Raw genomic sequence first — 18,479 nt, 5'->3', positions numbered from 1 at the left:
GGTCAAATGCATGAATGTTCTGTTAAACAATCTGTTGGTGCTCTCCCTGCACTTGGAGCTGAAATGCTAATTTCAGGATACCCCCTAGAGCTGATGGATGGGGATGAATCACATGTACCCCTTATTTGGGTACAAGCTGTCCTGCAGAGTCTCATTGATAAGCTTGGGGACAAAAAGGTGTATGTGCTGTCTATCTTGGGACTCCAAAGCTCAGGTAAATCAACCTTGCTGAATACTATGTTTGGCCTTCAGTTCACTGTAAGTGCAGGGAGGTGTACGCGCGGTGCTTTTATGCAGATGATTAAGGTGGACGAGAAAATCAGAGATGAGCTTGGCTTTGATTTTTTACTGGTTGTTGACACTGAAGGTCTTCGCTCTCCAGAGCTCAGCACAAACACATCACTGAATCATGATAATGAACTTGCCACGTTCATCATTGGAATTGGTGACATGACTGTCATCAACATCATGGAGAAAATCCATCGGAGATGCATGAGATCCTACAGATTTGTGTGCAGGCTTTCTTAAGGATGAAACGGGTTGAAATCAAACCAAGCTGCATATTTGTGCACCAGAATGTAGCAGAAGCATCAGCTGGTGATAAAAACATGGAGGGGAGGAGGCGCCTTCAGGAGAAGCTGGATGAAATGGCTCAGACTGCAGCAAAGGAAGAGGGCATTGACGATGTTTACAGCTTCAGTGATGTAATACAGTTTGATTTGGAATCTCAAGTGTTTTACTTTAAAAATCTTCTGGAGGGGGATCCACCTATGGCTCCCCCAAATCCATCCTACAGCCAAAATGTTCAGGACCTGAAAAATAAGCTGCTTTCAGTGGCAAAGTGGCGGACAGGTTTTCGATTTCCATCATTGTCAGAATTCAGCGTGAGAGTTAAAGACCTCTGGAATGCAGTTTTGCAGGAAAATTTTGTTTTCAGCTTCAGAAATACATTGGAAATTATGGTGTACAGCAGCTTGGAAGAGAAGTATGCTCAGTGGTCATGGAAGTTAAGAAAATGTTTTTTGGAAACACAGACCAGGTTGAAAAACCAAATTCGAAGAAACCAAATTGTGGATGTCAATACCACAGATCTGATCTCTGACTTTGATGAAGTTTATACTCCATTGAAAAGGGAGACTGAGGCACATTTCAAAGAAGAAAAACATGCTGAAATCCTTATTAAATGGAAAGAGAATGTTACAAACCGACTTGAGAGCCTGAAGAATGAGCTCATTGAAGAAACTCTAAAACAATGCAAAATGTTAACTGAAAATAAGAGAAGTATGACAGAACTGGAGCAGAAAAAATCACATTATGAAAAAAATCTAATGCAAAAAAGCAAAACCATGGCAACTTCTCTGAAGGACAAGAGGCTCACTGATAAACAAGTGGAAGAAGAATTCAGTTCACTCTGGGTTGAGTGGGTAGCTGAAATAGCAAAAGATCAGATGCCTGATGAGCCAGTGCACATAAGAGCTATAGTGGAGAAGATTCTGTACTCTCACTTCCAAAAGCAGGCAGACATCATGAACAAGATTCAAACGATATCTGAAAATGGAATGTTTAAATTAACAAAAAAAAACATATCAGCCAATCTTACATGGAAGCAGGTTTGGAATGGGTTAAAGATAGATTTGGAAAGGGGAATCTCCAACAGTTTGCTGAAAATCTCCACCAAAATGTGAATCACATGGTTGATGAATACATTACAAAAAAAGAATTGGAAAAGACAGATTTCAATGAAAATTTCATATATGAAATATTAGATGACATTGAGAAGAATGTTCTTGAATATGAAAATGTAGAACATGTGAAATTCACATATGAATACAGAGTTGACTTGTCAGTTTTTATTTGCCTTGGTTCTGTCCAGGGGTTTAAAAAAATGCACGAGTCATTCAAGAAAGCCAACAACACGGTAAGCTACCTGGAAAGTAAAAAGGAACAGTACTCTGAAATGTTCAAAAACTATTGCAAAGGAGCCAACTCAGTGAGAATTTTTGCTGAATTTTTATTCAAAAACATCCTGCCTGCAGTTGAAGAGGCAATATACAATAAAACTAAGGTGCAAATCGCTGATAATATGAAATGCAACAACACAGCAATGAGTGGAAACAGATGCAACCTTGAAAATCATATACTGAGACATCTTGCAATTCAGAAGAAATTTGAGTTCTACAACGAATACATTCACAACCCAAAGTTGTATTTTAGAAGGTTTATTGGTGAACATGTAGAAACATTTTGTGAAGACTACAAAAACCTCAAGGGGATGTTTCATGAAAATCTAAAAGTAATGAAATTGCACATTTTACACACCAGCGCAGAGGCATCTGAGGAAGTGAACCTGAAGAAAGGCAATGCATCCATGTGGCTCGATCATTTCTGTAAAAAACTTGGGGGCCACATGGTCATAAACAGGGAGAGTCTGACAAGCATTCAGGATGAAGACATTAGTGACACAAAGTTTCTGAAAGAGATGATGGCCAAGTGTCTTGAAGAGGTGGTTAAGAATGAAAATATGAAAAGTGTTGATGCCTCTTCCCAGCATTTATGCCTCTTAAAGCAGAAAATAACAGAGATTCTTTTTAATCAGCTTGAAGGATGTTGGGCTCAGTGCCCTTTCTGCAAGGCCATCTGCACAAATACTATTGTTAACCACAGTGGTGACCACAGGGTTCAGTTTCACCGGTTCGATGCTCTAGGTGACCACAATTACCATGAAACAGATGAATTTTCATTGGATTTCTGCACAACCAAAGTATGCAGTAATCGTTCATTCAGGCATCATGCCAGTGGAAAGTTGATCCCCTATAAGTCCTACAGAGATGGTGGTGACCCTTATGATAAGTGGAGCATCACCGCAGATGGGAGCACACAGGGTTACTGGAAATGGTTTATTTGCAGGTTTCAGAAGGATTGGGAGGATAGATGTGGATACAAATTTAAAGGTAGAGGTGCGATTCCTAACAGCTGGAGAGAAATCACAGAGGAATCAGTGCTGGAGGAATTAAACATAAGAGACTAAAACTACTGCAATGATGCATATGCAAGGGAAATCTGACAAGGAAATGTGTAGCATTTTAGTTATAGATATTGTTTACATGTACATGTGCAAATGGCAAATAAATAATTTATCATTATCATTTATCATGGGGTAAAAAGTATAAACATTCAATCTTTAAACAGTCCTTATGACTTTCATTTAAAAGATTTTTTAAAATTTAAATCTTTTAAATCCCAGTGTTGTAGGGTACGGTCCCACAAACAGACCCACTAACTAGTACGGATCGAGACGCGTCTCTGATGGACTAAGTAAAGGCAGACCGGCCTACTGGGATGCTGATTCCTATGAATCGCTGTTAATCTCGCCGTACCTCTCGACCGAGTTTGACGTACAAAAGCTGTGCTGCTGTGTTCAGTGTGATTTTTTAGCTTTATCTACAGTACATTTAGTGATACAGTAACCATGGCCCCTAGGAAAGTGAGCAGTAATAGCAGCGAACAAAAGAGGAAAGTAGTGAGAGTGTAGAAGTGTAGAACTTAAAAAGGAAATTAGAGCGAGACTTGAAGGTGGTGCACGTGTGTCTGCTCTCTCTTCAGAGTGTGGGATTGTCATGTATTTCATGTTTATTGCTTTTGTATGTGTGCTTTTTCGTGGGTATTAGTTTTATATTAATAGTTAATGCTTTTTTTATCATTAGTTAGATTAGTTTAAATAGGCAATCATAAGGAGGTCTGGAACAGATTAAATTCATTTCCATTATTTCTTATGGGGAAATTTAACTTCAACCAAATCGCAACTCTACCAGCCTTCTGGAATAAATTAAATTTGTGTTCCAAGGTATCACTGTAGTTGCAAGTTGTATTAATATTAATGTTATGGAAAACGCTGTAGTCTAATAAAGTGTTACTGTCTTGCCCATTTCCTGTGTAACATGGTTCTCTGTCAAGGCTGTAATTTTCACAGATATTACATTTAGTTTTGATCTGAATCAGCTTTCAGGTAAATCCCCTTCATTCAACGGCACACACACACATACGGATAATTTAATGACTCCATTTAACCTCCGCATGTTTTTGGGTGAAGTGGGGGCATGAGGAGAACTGGGCAGAACCTCCCCACTCCAAACTCCGACTGGGGGGGGCAGACAGGACTTTCTGTGAGTCATTTTATGTATTTTAGCACACTAAGTGATAATGCATCACCCTTTCAGTGTCAAACCTCAGTATCAAAGTCAGAAGCTGCAATACAACACAGTGAATACATAGTTTTTTTTAGATTTGATGTTAATTATATGGGTATTACCATTTTTAACAAAATAAAACATCAAGGAATATGGGCCTTCGTTCATATCCTGCAACTTTCTAGAACTTTTAGGGATCATAAGATGATAAAAAGCTCAGCTGCATTTCAGCAGTCTTCCTCCAGGTGTCACTGTATGTGCAGTGATTTCTTGGGAACCAAATACCCTGTAAAATCATGTGACTGTAAAATCATACGCTGATCATGTGACTTACCTGAATAATTATACAGATAGAGGCATCTCTTATATTTCTCAAAGATTAATTTATGAATTTCATTTGGTACCTTGTTTTTTTTGTAATTTCATTTTTCACTGACATATGAGTCAACTAATCTAACTAACTACTCCACACCTAGTACGTTGAAGGAACCCGCTTGTGGTCCTCTGGTTTAAGCCTCTCCATCTCTTCTTTCTCTGTACACTGCAGATCACAGAGTATAGTACAGGGAAGGTAAGCACTGCATCAGCACTGATCCCAGACCTGTAGGCTGGAGAGCTGCAGGGGGATGATTTCTGTGCCCATCCCCATCCATACCTGCGAACATTTAAACCGTCCCCATCCCATTCCGGGATGCACCAGGACCATTGTCAGAGTCACCAACAAATCAACAATACAGAGTAAAATGAATGTCCACATTTGTCTTTCAATATCATTATTATTAAATTACTCACTTGATGCTGCCACCTGGTGGTGTTAGGGTGAAATACAATAATAAAGCCGAACATAAGGACTTATCGTGCGTTCCATTTTCCTCCGACAAATGGCATCCGATTGTTGGATTCTGACATTACGTCACATCCGCTAAAAACTCGGGAAAACCGAGTCGGATGTGTTCCATTTGTCACAGAAGTAGTAATACCATGGACCCATATGAGAAAGCAAGATTTTTTGCTTAGCCGGATAACTTGTCAAATTTAAAGTACCTCAATTTAAATGGTTTTTATCTTCATTCACTTACAATTAGTCCGAACTACCTTAAATCTGACAAATAATCCGACTAATCATGAAATCCAGTTCTAGCCCGATTAATTGTTAACCATTGTTAGCAATATCAGTTGATAACACATTACGCAAAGTGCTTTATGTATAAAACTCCATAGCAACACGCCCACAGATAAGTTGGACGGTATAGTGTGTGTGACATGAATGAGAAGTGGTGCTTAAACAGTATAAAACTACAACTTTACAACCTCTGTTGATAAAGGGCGCAGGCATCTTGGATTCTGAACTCGGGATCCTCTGTGCTGTTCCAAGAAATTTCTCAGCTCTCCGAGAAACGGGAGCGTACGTGTCATTACTTCTGGCTTCAAAACTCAGAATCTGACTCGAAATCCGAGTTCCGAGGGCAAATGGAACGTACCATTATAATTAATAAGGGGTAAAATGCAAATGGGACAGCTTGGTGATGCGGTGGTGCCTCACACCTTTGGGTCCAGGGTTCAAGTCTCTGCCATGGTCCCCGGTGTGTGTGTGGTTTGCATCTTCTTTGCATGTTGTTGGGGGGTTTCCTCCAGGCACCCCAACTTCCCAAACACACAAAAAACATGCTGAGGTTAATTGGAGTTACCAAAGTGTTTGGGGTCATGCATATATTTCCAAATGTCCCCACAATGTGATAAAAACCTAATTTTTTTTTACATTGTGGGGACCGTTTTTTTCAGTCCCCACAAGGGTAATGTCAGTTTGTAGGATTTGTTATATTCCGCGATGTGTTATATAGGCATTATCACAGATGTCCATGGTATTACTGCCTTCCCCGTTCCTGTGCAGCCCTCTTCTATAGCCCAACCGACAATTTGTTTTACCACGAGGGGGCACCCAATCACAGTAAATTCCAGAGTTCTGAGTTACATAGCTGGTCCACTTTTATGATCAGAAATATCATTAACCCTTTCATGCATGATAGATGATATTTAAATTTGATTATCTTCTATATGCATTGGTTTTAAAAGAAAAGTGCTGCATAGACCTACGATCTACATTACAAATATATGTATTTATTTACCATGGCTGTGTCTGCGAACACACTGGAAACCACTGGAAATCACTGGAAACCACTGGAAACCACTTTCCCCCACAGTCAGTCATGCTGACAGAAAGTTTCCAACATCTGCAGGAATATCAGCGCAATGTACCTGTTCGGGTTCGAGTACAGAAATCCATCCATCCATCCATCATCTCCCGCTTAATCCGGAGTCGGGTCGCGGGGGCAGCAGCCTCAGCAGGGAGACCCAGACTTCCCTCTCCCCGGCCACTTCGTCTAGCTCCTCTGGGGGGACCCCGAGGCGTTCCCAGGCCAGCCGAGAGACATAGTCTCTCCAGCGTGTCCTGGGTCTTCCCCGGGGCCTCCTCCCAGTGGGACATGCCCGGAATACCTCCCCAGGGAGGCGTCCCGGAGGCATCCTGATCAGATGCCCGAGCCACCTCATCTGGCTCCTCTCGATGCGGAGGAGCAGCGGCTCTACTCTGAGTCCCTCCCGAATGACTGAGCTCCTCACCCTATCTCTAAGGGAGAGCCCAGCCACCCTGCGGAGGAAACTCATTTCGGCCGCTTGTACCCGCGATCTCGTTCTTTCGGTCACTACCCAAAGCTCATGACCATAGGTGAGGGTAGGAACGTAGATCGACTGGTAAATCGAGAGCTTCGCCTTTTGGCTCAGCTCTCTCTTCACCATGACAGACCGATGCAGCGCCCGCATGACTGCTGACGCCGCACCGATCCGCCTGTCGATCTCCCGCTCCATCGTTCCCCCACTCGTGAACAAGATCCCGAGATACTTAAACTCCTCCACTTGGGGGAGGACCCCATCCCCAACCCGGAGAGAGCACTCTACCCTTTTCCGGCTGAGAACCATGGTCTCGGATTTGGAGGTGCTGATTCTCATCCCAGCCGCTTCGCACTCGGCTGCGAACTGCTCCAGTGAGAGCTGAAGGTCACGGCTCGATGAGGCCAACAGAACCACATCATCCGCAAAAAGCAGAGACCTAATCCTGAGGTCACCGAACCGGACACCCTCAACGCCCTGGCTGCGCCTAGAAATTCGGTCCATAAAAACTATGAACAGAATCGGTGACAAAGGGCAGCCCTGACGGAGTCCAACCCTCACCGGAAACGAGTCCGACTTATTGCCGCCCATGCGGACCAAACTCTGGCACCGGTCATACAGGGACCGAACCACCCTTAAAAGGGAGCCCGGTACCCCATACTCCCGGAGCACTCCCCACAGGACCCCACGAGGGACACGGTCGAATGCCTTTTCCAAGTCCACAAAACACATGTAGACTGGTCGGGCAAACTCCCATGAACCCTCCAGAACCCTGCTGAGAGTATAGAGCTGGTCTACTGTTCCACGGCCAGGGCGAAAACCACACTGCTCCTCCTGAATCCGAGGTTCGACAATCCGGCGGACCCTCCTTTGCAGGACCCCCGAATAGACCTTACCAGGGAGGCTGAGGAGTGTGATCCCCCTGTAGTTGGAGCACACCCTCCGGTCCCCCTTCTTAAAGAGGGGGACCACCACCCCGGTCTGCCAGTCCAGAGGTACTGCCCCCGATGTCCACGCGATGCTGCAGATGCGTGTCAACCAGGACAGCCCCACAGCATCCAGAGCCTTGAGGAACTCTGGGCGAATCTCGTCCACCCCCGGGGCCCGGCCACCGAGGAGCTTTTTGACCACCTCAGCGACCTCCACCCCCGAGATAGGCGAGTCCACCCCCAAGTCCCCACACTCTGCTTCCATATCGGAAGGCGTGTTGGTGGGATTGAGGAGGTCTTCGAAGTACTCCCTCCACCGACCCAAAACGTCCCGAGCTGAGGTCAGCAGCGCACCATCCCCACCATAAATAGTGTTGATGCTGCACCGCTTTCCCGCCCGGAGCTGCCGGATGGTGGACCAGAATCTCCTCGAAGCCGTCCGGAAGTCGTTCTCCATGGCCTCACCAAACTCCTCCCACACCCGAGTTTTTGCCTCAGCGACCGCCAAAGCCGCATTCCGCTTGGCCTGCCGGTAGCCGTCAGCTGCGTCTGGAGTCCCACAGGCCAGAAAGGCCCGATAAGACTCCTTCTTCAGCTTGACGGCATCCCTTACCACCGGTGTCCACCAGCGGGTTCGGGGATTACCGCCGCGACAGGCACCGACCACCTTGCGGCCGCAGCTCCGGTCAGCCGCCTCCACAATGGAGGCACGGAACATGGCCCATTCGGACTCAATGTCCCCCGCCTCCCCCGGGATATGGGAGAAGTTCTGCCGGAGGTAGGAGTTGAAACTCTCCCTGACAGGGGATTCTGCCAGACGTTCCCAGCAGACCCTCACTATACGTTTGGGCCTGCCAGGCCTGGCCGGCTTCCTCCCCCACCAGCGGAGCCAACCCACCACCAGGTAGTGATCGGTTGACAGCTCCGCCCCTCTCTTCACCCGAGTGTCCAAAACATGCGGCCGCAAGTCCGACGACACGACTACAAAGTCGATCATCGAACTGCGGCCTAGGGTGTCCTGGTGCCAAGTGCACATATGGACACCCTTATGCTTGAACATGGTGTTCATTATGGACAGTCCGTGACGAGCACAGAAGTCCAATAACAAAACACCGCTCGGGTTCAGATCCTCCCAATCACGCCCCTCCAGGTCTCACTGTCGCTGCCCACGTGAGCATTGAAGTCCCCCAGCAGAACAAGAGAGTCCCCAGGAGGAGCGCTCTCCAACACCCCTTCCAAGGACTCCAAAAAGGGTGGGTATTCCGAACTGCTGTTTGGCGCATAAGCGCAAACAACAGTCAGAACCCGTCCCCCCACCCGACGGCGAAGGGAGGCTACCCTCTCGTCTACTGCGGTAAACCCCAATGTACAGGCACCCAGCCTGGGGGCAATAAGTATGCCCACGCCCGCTCGGCGCCTCTCCCCGCGGGCAACTCCAGAGTGGAAAAGGGTCCAACCCCCCTCAAGGAGACTGGTTCCAGAGCCCAAGCCGTGTGTCGAGGTGAGTCCGACTATATCTAGCCGGAACTTCACAACCTCGTGCACCAGCTCAGGCTCCTGCCCCATTAGAGAGGTGACATTCCATGTCCCTAGAGCTAGCTTCTGCAGCCGAGGATCGGACCGCCAAGGTCCCCCCCTTTGGCCGCCGCCCAGATCACCTCGCACCCGACCCCTATGGCCCCTCCCATGGGTGGTGAGCCCATTGGAAGGGGGACCCACGTGCCATGGGTGTAGGCCTGGCCACCAGGCGCTCGCCATCGAGCCCCACCCCCAGGCCTGGCTCCAGGGGGGGGCCCCGGTGACCCGTGTCCGGGCAAGGGAAATTGTGGGTCCAAAATTTTCTTCTTCATAGGTGTCTTTTGAGCCGCACTTCGTCTGGTTCCTCACCCAGGACCTGTTTGCCTTGGGTGACCCTACCAGGGGCATAAAGCCCCAGACAACATAGCTCCTGATCACGGGAACACGCAAACCCCTCCACCACGATAAGGTGTCGGCTCCAGGAGAGGCCTGGAGGCTCTCCGAGCAACCAGTTGATAAACCATAACTCCCACTTCACAGTAAGGGTGTCTAAATCCTGATTGGTTACAACACACCAATGAACCAAGCTCAAACGTATAACAAACACAATTCTCGAATTCTATTGGTTCACCTTGGTGGCAAGGTAAAGTCCACCCATTCTGCTCAGTTTACCAGAACATGTCTCGACTGCTAGGCTCCTACTGGAGATATGAATATAGATATTGATTACATGAAATTGAATCACTGTAAATACTCAGTTGTCCTTTGATTAATGATTAACGTATTGACGTATTGTCATTGAATCACTGCCAATACATGGTTAACATATGATTAGTATGATTAACATAATTACTTATACATTTGCACTACCGTATAGCTTGCTACATATTGTTTGCCACAACTATTCTATAAAGCTATAACTCGCTGTGCACCAGTTGGGGCAGCTTCGAATCTCTCCCTGCAAGTGGTTTCTCCCCCCCCCTTTGTTCCGCTGTCTGCCTCTCCAAGGCCCGAGCTTTCCTCAGGGTCTGCGGAACTTACATCAGGCAGCTATCTCGAAGCGAGGTCACACAGTATTCAAAACAATCTCTTCTTGCCTAAGGCCTAAAAACACACACAGACCCAATATGCCAACCTCCCGGGCCTACCGATGTCCAATTTTAATTCCACATTTCCCCCTTTTGAACATGCGAGATCCGCATAGTTCACAAACAATCAGAGTCCGCAGTGTAGTAAAACGCCGGACCATTGCGCAGCGGGTCAAAGCGGGCCGGTGTCGGCTGGATGGAACAGGAGTCACCAGCGGTGTCGGCGTTGCCGGTCGCATGGACGACAACCCGGGGCTGAGGGTCGTAGAACCAGGCGGGAAGAAGAGGATCATCCGCATAGGGAAGAGGGGGAGCCCGTAGGAACATAACAGAATTTGCCTGGGAAGACAGAATACTAGAACAACACCTAAACAGCAAAAAGATTAGCAGCAACACTACTAGCAGTAACACTACACTAAAAACTAAGGGTCTGAACACCCCTGATAAACCCGGGATCAGTGAGGAGAACCAGTAGTCCCAGCTGTACTCAAACAGGCCATGCTCTTTGTGTACCTCAGACATCTGCTTGTGCACCACATCCTCTAGATCCTGCACAGCCTGAGTGGAATCAGGGATGTACGTGCAACATTCTCTTCCCACAATAGCACAAACTCCACCTTTCTCAGCCAACAGGAGATCCAATGCCATGCGGTTTTGCAGAGCTACCTGCCTAACCGCTGACAATTCACCCGAGACGGCCTTCACGGTGTCAAGCGTTTGATTGGCCACCTTTTCAACTGCAGTCTGCAGGGCAGCCACCTCTGTCTGAAGGTCTGCCACCCCAAGCGATGGAATAAACACCCCAAACCATTGCTCAGTCCGACTAAGAGACCGTCTGCTGCGTGTATATGCACGCACGGCTAACGACATCTGCGCCTTGGGCACTACACGAATAGGAGGAACAAGATAAGCTAGATAACAATACCAATCAGCCTTCGTTTTCGAAAGAGACAAAACAGTGTAACCCTTAAGAAAATCTTTGCGACCACAAATAAACGCAGAACGTGGCGGTGCCACTAGCAGGACATCACCAAGGACAGAGAAGTTAACATAAGCCTTACAGTGAAGAGGTGGGGAGGAAGGGGTTCGAGTCTGGGTTGAATTGGACAAATGGAAACACACAGTCCCATTTACCGGGATGACAGCCAAGCCATCCTCAGGCAGGGCCACTCCCTTCACCATCACGGTCGAGTCCGATGGACAGGACACTGCAGAATAAGAACAGTTATCAGGGCTTCGTCGGCATTGCAGAGCAGTCACAGTCAGTTCTTGCACCCGTGCACCGTAGCGCTCGTGGTCCTCAGCCTCCCATGCCTTACCAACAGCCCATGTGATAATCACCTGGGCTGAGCAAACCCAGCCCTCTCCTGTTTTATTCATGCCTACCAGCAAATGGACTGTAGTGAAGCCCCAGTGATTAGACTGGTCTGCCTGAGTCAGATAGAGGATTGGATTGTTCTCAGCATACTCCTGTTGTAACCGGTCATGCGTGGCCACAAAGGCCGCCTCCACTGCCCGCGACTTAACAACAATACCAGAAACGCGACATATAGGTGGTGGTGGAGTTGAGGACGATGACCCTAGTTCGCGAGTCAGCAGCCCAGCCACAACAGACACAGGGCCGGAGCAGGTGTGGTTCAAGACCGCCATGTCATGATAGGTGTACGGAATCCCGTAGAAGGGCCATGCCGCAAAAGTGTGGGGCATATAATGGCAAACCCAGCAGTCTGAAACATTCAGCTCAGCAGTCACAGCTCAGGCCAAAAGCTCCACAGCATTAGCATCGGCATTGGTATTCATCACCTCCCTTTTCCCTCGGTTCAAAACTTGTCGTGGGTTGGGCTCTGTTGGAGTACAGCGGGTGACACAACCGGAATAAGCAGTTCTCCACCACAATATGGCATCAATCCCAAATGTAACTGTGACAATAAAAATGGCTATCAGGGCAAGGCAACACAGTTGTGGCCCTTTCAGGGGCCAGTCTCGAAAGAACCACCAGGGTCGGACACGCGTCTGCAGTGGACTTGATGGATCCAGGCGTCGATTCCCTCCACTTTCACTGCGTGAGGGGTCACCATCAAGACCTGGTGGGGTCCCCTTCATCTCGGCGTGTTCCATCTTTTCCTCCTCAGGTCGCGAACCAACACCCAGCTCCCTGGCTCGAGCGGTGTCACAGCTCGTGGCAGCTCTCCCTCTGGATTCCTCCAATTGGCACGAACCTGGTCCCAGGCTGCACCTATCGCCTGCCGCAAACCTGTAAGATAAGTCAGCAAATCCCCATCCACGGTCTCCAGTGTGACATATCGCGAGGGAGACAAAACACGCATCGGCCTTCCCGTCACTTCGAAAGGAGCCAACCCTGTTTGGCAGTGCGTCCTTGCTCGCATGAATAACAAAGCCAGGGGCAGGGCATCCACCCAGGGCAGGCCCGTCGTCTCTGAAATTTTCGCCAATTTCAGTTTAAGTGTCTGATTTGCTCTCTCCACTATCCCCCCACTCGAGGGGTGATAGGCACAATAATGCTTCAAATCAATTTGCATCCAATGGGACAATTTAGCCAGGATCTCTGCGATGAACGCAGGACTGTTGTCTGTGGTGATTTTAGATGGAATGCCCTATCGCAGAATCACCTCCTTTAGCAGACATTTAGCCACACTCAGAGCATCAGGGCGACGGCAAGGAAATGCCTCCACCCATCTGGAAAACAAATCTACAATCACCAAGCAATACTTATATCCCTTGCAAGGAGTTAGCTCAATGAAATCCATCTGCAGGTGATCGAATGGGCTTTGGGGACTCGGGGTCACTGCAGGGCCGGTTGGGATGCCCTTTCCCACATTGAATTTCATGCACACCATACACTTCCCGCAGAATTGGGAAGTTCATAATAAAGCATTAAAAAAAAGACAATGCGGTTGACTGATCGACAACGCATGCGCGTCTAAAATCCACTGTCGTGACAGGTGTGCTGTGTTCTGATACGCTGACAGACTTCCTCGTGTCAGATGTAAACATTAGTCGTCACTGGTGCGGTGCATTGTGGTCCACATGCTTAGCGGAAGACCGTTTCTTGCGGTATTTGCCGAAGTGTGGATAGTGGACATTAAGCGCGCTGTAGTCGGCTTATTGGAGGGACGGGGCACCATAGGAAACATGCGCTAAGCGTGGTAGTGTGTACTTGGTGGAGCAAATGGAACGAATTCTCTATAAATAAGCCGACCAAATAACTTGACTGTCCGGGGAATACAGTGTTATCGTTTCTGACAGCACCAGATCTAGTTTACTGCCAGGATTAAAGGCACCGATTAGTAGATATGTTTACGTCTCGTTGTGGTTACATATTTCGTTTGAAATATCCAATAAATGCAATTAGCTGTACCCTTTAAATATTTTAGTTTAAATAGGAAACATCATGGGCAGTATGTGGGAGTACGCGCGTTCTCGATTTATATTCCCGTTTGATAGGTGGCGGTGGCGGACTGAAGTCGATGCGTTTCCAGTCCTTACCAGCGAGAAATGGGTGCATGGAGTGTATTTATTGCCGATCCCAAAATATTAATACCCCACACTGCCAGATCCCGGAATATAAAGTGACGATAATAAATAAGTCACTCGGTCACTACCCATAGCTCGTGACCATAGGTGAGGGTAGGAACGTAGATCGACTGGTAAATTGAGAGCTTCGCCTTTTGGCTCAGCTCTCTCTTCACCATGACAGACTGATGCAGCGCCGTGCTCTAGCGCTAAACCATGTGCGTCAGTTCTGCCTGGCGCATCCAAAGGGAACACGAGGTCCTCCACCGAAGCACAAGCGTAAACCACTGTAAATTATCTCTCTGACAAACCAGTTTGCAGGTGATTCCCAGGTTTCTACACTGAACAAAAATATAAACGCAACACTTTTGTTTTTGCTCCCATTTTTCATGAGATGGACTTAAAGATCTACAATTCATTCCAGATACACAATATTACCATTTCTCTCAAACATTTCTCACAAATCAGTCTAAATGTGTGATAGTGAGCACTTCTGCTTTGCTGAGATAATCCATCCCACCTCACAGGTGTGCCACATCAAGATGCTGATCTGACATCATGGGTAGTGCACAGGTGTACCTTATACTGCCCACAATAAAAGGCCACCCTGGAATGTGCAGTTTTGTCTCACAGCAAAATGCCACAGATGCCACAAGCATTGAGGGAGCGTGCAATTGGCATGCTGACAGCAGGAATGTCAACCAGATCTGTTGCTCGTGCATTGAATGTTCATTTCTCAACCATAAGCCATCTCCAAAGGCGTTTCAGAGAATATGGCAGTACATCCAACCGGCCTCACAACCGCAGACCACGTGTAACCACACCAGCCCAGGACCTCCACATCCAGCAGGTTCACCTCCAAGATCGTCTGAGACCAGCCACTCAGACAGATAATGCACGGCCCCATGTTGCAAGGATCTGTACACAGTTCTTGGAAGCTGAAAATGTCCCAGTTCTTGCATGGCCAGCATACTCACCGGACATGTCACCCGTTGAGCATGTTTGGGATGTGCTTGACCGGCGTATACGACAGCGTGTACCAGTTCCCACTAATATCCAACAACTTCGCACAGCCATTGAAGAGGAGTGGACCAACATTCCACAGGCCACAATTGACAATCTGATAAACTCTATGCGAAGAAGATGTGTTGCATTGCATGAGGCAAATGGTGGTCACACCAGATACTGACCGGTTCTGAGTCCCCAGACCCCCAATAAAGCAAAAAACTGCACATTCCAGGGTGGCCTTTTATTGTGGGCAGTATAAGGTACACCTGTGCACTACCCATGATGTCAGATCAGCATCTTGATGTGGCACACCTGTGAGGTGGGATGGATTATCTCAGCAAAGCAGAAGTGCTCACTATCACACATTTAGACTGATTTGTGAGAAATGTTTGAGAGAAATGGTAATATTGTGTATCTGGAATGAATTGTAGGTCTTTAAGTCCATCTCATGAAAAATGGGAGCAGAAACAAGAGTGTTGCGTTTATATTTTTGTTCAGTATATCTATTTGTTTTAATTTTTTTTTTGTTGGAAGAATAAGATTTGTGTTTAAATGTAATGGGACTAAATCTAAACTCATGCCACACGTTGCTCCTGGATGAGACATTCTCCTGTTGCAGAAAACTGTAAAATTGTTTGAATCTCATTTATTTTCTTTTAAGTTGCTATTCCTACCACGTGCAAGTTTTACGATAAAAACAGAGTTTTATTGATACCCCAGAATGGATTTTTGTTGTCCAGCATCATTACAGGTGTGTGTGTGTGTCTCCCATGAACAGTAATAAATAAATGACATCACAGGTGGTAGATCTGAGGAAGGTTTACATGCCTTGCAAGCGTGAGAGGTGTGTAAATTACTTAAGGTGCAACAACATGGCAAAGGGTGAAAGAGCTGGTTTAGTGTCCTCTCAGCTGGACATGCATGGACATCAGAAGCACTAAGGACCGTCTGAACCTGCTCCTCAGCTCTGCAGCCCACTGTTGAGAAGGTGGACCTCATTATTTAGGATGGAGTAGAATTTGGACACCATCTGTCCTTCCACCTTCCTATGAAAGGAGACAGTTTGGACACAAGGAAAAGTTGAAGTCTGCTATCCTTTAGCTTCTGAGGAAACGACAGATAATTTGGGCAAAACTGATACTCCCTCCAGACAGATATTTTTTTCCTCAGGAGTTACAGTTTCTGTATTTATTCTGTGAATTATTAAGTACATTAGTGCATAATTGTTGCCTTTTCAGTGCTGGTTTTATACATTATGCCTCACAGATAAAACATAATTTTCATGAAATTAAGTGCGCGTGCTGATTCACTCTTAGGGCCGAGCTGGACTTTGCACTCCTCAGTACTGCGTTCCGCCCTCCTTATTCGACTCCGCCACAAAACACCGGGCTAAATCTCTCATCAATCACATCGGTTTGCTCTCGGGGAAGAAGCCTTAGTTTTACCTATCTGCCACTCCAGGCAGTGGGCTACGGAGAAAAACAAGATGAAGTAAAACGGGAGCGGAGGGCAGCAGTACCTTCTCAAAAGAAAGTAAATATGTTCAGTCGCAAACGGCCGCCGGGAAAAGACCCAGGAAGTCGATCACCTTTTCTTGTCAGTGAGTTGATTATCCTTTTTTCCAGCAGAGGGCGCTGTTGATCTGTAAACGATGAAGTTTGTTTCAATGGGTTCAGTTTCAATACAAGGTTTATTGTGCTACTGGAGAAAATCTGAAGAAGAATTGAATTTACTGATGCCGATCTTTTGAACCCACCAGGGAGGAAGCCTCCCAAGTTTTACCGGCTGCCCCAGCTGCGAATTGTCCTACTTGGGGAGAGAGGGGCCGGTAAGAGCTCAGCTGGCAATGTCATCCTGGGCCGAGAGGAGTTTGAGTGTGGGAGAGAGACGCAGGTGTGCGTGCGGAAGAGAGCCGAGAAGGATGGGAGGCAGGTCAGCGTGGTGGACACGCCCGGGTGGGACGGCTCCACACTGGACGTCCCTGAGAGCCTCCATGGAGAGCTGGTGCGCAGCATGACGATGTGTCCCTCCGGACCGCATGCCATCCTGCTGGTCATCCCAGCCACGTGGAGCCTGTTCACAGAGACGCAGAAACGGGCCGCTGAGGGCTGTCTGAGGCTCTTCGGGGAGAGGATTTGGAGCCACGCCCTAGTGCTCTTTACTAAGGGGGGCAAGATTGGCAGGGAGGCCCTGGAGGAGCAGGTGAAGGGGAGGGGGGCCCACCTTCAGGGGCTGCTGGAGCGGTGCGGGGGCCGATGTCACTTCCTGTCTGACAGGAAGCCATGGCGGGAGGACCAGGTCACAGAGCTGCTGGACAGGATTGACGAGATGACGGTGGCCAATGACGGCTGGCACTTCAGGATTGACCCTTCTCCCGGAGCAGAGAGGGACCCAGGGAGGCCCGCAGGTGAGGGCAGGCTGAGGGAGAGGCTGGGGGAGATGGAGAGGGAGATGGAGGAGATGAGGTGGAGGTGCGAGCAGAAGGTGAAGGAGAAGGAAGAGGAGTTGAAACGTGACTTTGAAGAGACATGGAGGAGAAGAGAAAGGGAGCTGAGAGAGGAGATGGGAAAAGGAGGAGAGGAGAGGGGGCTGACGAGAGAGAGAGAGGCCAGAAAGGAGCCCCCCCACGGTGAGTCCTGTTACCGTGCTAATCACCCAGAGCTTTGGCTGCCCCTGGTGCCATCGCACTGCAATAACAGCCACTGGCAATAATGATGAAGCTGCAATAACAGCCACTGGCAATAATGATGAAGCTGCAATAACAGCCACTGGCAATAATGATGAAGCTGCAATAACAGCCACTGGCAATAATGATGAAGCTGCAATAACAGCCACTGGCAATAATGATGAAGCTGTATAGCATTAAGGATTCTTGTAAACAGCACTAAAGAGACAAGACTAAACACACACATTTTACTTATAGTGTTTTTTTAAACAAACTGTAAGGACTAGCAACAGCTTACATTAAATAAAAAATTTAAATGTTTGTGACGTTAGCATCTGTGCTAAGCCTGTGGTTCTCGTTGCTGTGTTGCCCACAGTGATCTGGAGAGAAGGCCCAGCAGAGAAGCCACTAGGGGGAGCCGGTGATCTGCTCACCCCAGTGCAGAAGCGGCCAGGAGGCCCCAGGGCTGGGGAGTGCCGAGCCGGGGACACGGGGAGGGGATTTCGCCCCTCGACCTGCAGCCTTGGCCGCTATGGTGGACTTGCAGTGGTGGCCCTGGGAGTCGGAGTGGGGGCCGTAGTGGGGGTCATCGCCGGGGCCCTGAAGGGCATGGCCAGGGGGGCTGCAGTGGGGGCAGTCATTGGTGGAGTAACTGGGGGTCAGGTGGTCACATTTCTCAGGACGAGGCTGGGAGTGTGGGAAGTGAGGGATACATAGGAAATAGGTTACAGCCTCTGAACGCACGTCAGACGTTTTGCTGACAAAGCGTACAGGTGGATGGATTTCCGGTGCATTCCGTACCCTAAAGTCACGCTAGTTACATACACATAAATCAAAACATCGAGAAAAACCCTTCTACTTGTGATAATGCACCCAATGCATT

General features: G+C 47.9%; 3 protein-coding genes across 4 annotated transcripts in view; 2 read left to right on the top strand and 1 right to left on the bottom strand.

Moving 5' to 3' along the window:
* The window catches only part of LOC125704464 (stonustoxin subunit alpha-like), a 302,833-nt gene that overhangs the window by 90,881 nt on the left and 193,473 nt on the right, over positions 1-18,479 (top strand). The gene's annotated exons all lie outside the window — the stretch shown is intronic.
* Positions 10,507-12,715, bottom strand: LOC125705194 (syncytin-1-like). The gene is made up of 2 exons (XM_048971636.1): positions 11,776-12,715; positions 10,507-11,597 (listed from the first exon to the last, which is right to left on the bottom strand). The coding sequence occupies exon 2, from the start codon at positions 11,569-11,571 to the stop codon at positions 10,507-10,509; it is 1,065 nt and encodes a 354-aa protein (XP_048827593.1). The 5' UTR covers positions 11,572-11,597; positions 11,776-12,715.
* LOC125705193 (GTPase IMAP family member 7-like) lies at positions 15,804-18,454 on the top strand. Its single transcript, XM_048971635.1, has 3 exons — positions 15,804-15,813; positions 16,691-17,560; positions 17,973-18,454. Exons 1-3 carry the CDS (start codon positions 15,804-15,806, stop codon positions 18,311-18,313), a joined length of 1,221 nt encoding a protein of 406 aa, XP_048827592.1. The 3' UTR covers positions 18,314-18,454.

The sequence above is a fragment of the Brienomyrus brachyistius genome, chromosome 12, assembly GCF_023856365.1.
Source record: "Brienomyrus brachyistius isolate T26 chromosome 12, BBRACH_0.4, whole genome shotgun sequence".
Taxonomy (NCBI): domain Eukaryota; kingdom Metazoa; phylum Chordata; class Actinopteri; order Osteoglossiformes; family Mormyridae; genus Brienomyrus; species Brienomyrus brachyistius.
This window is presented reverse-complemented; position numbering and strand designations above follow the sequence as displayed.

Coding starts and splice junctions, on each gene's coding strand:
- LOC125705194 (XM_048971636.1), bottom strand. CDS start 11,571: ATGGTGAAGGGAGTGGCCCTGCCTGAGGATGGCTTGGCTGTCATCCCG.
- LOC125705193 (XM_048971635.1), top strand. Junction 17,561..17,972: donor CAGAAAGGAGCCCCCCCACG/GTGAGTCCTGTT, acceptor TGTTGCCCACAG/TGATCTGGAGAGAAGGCCCA.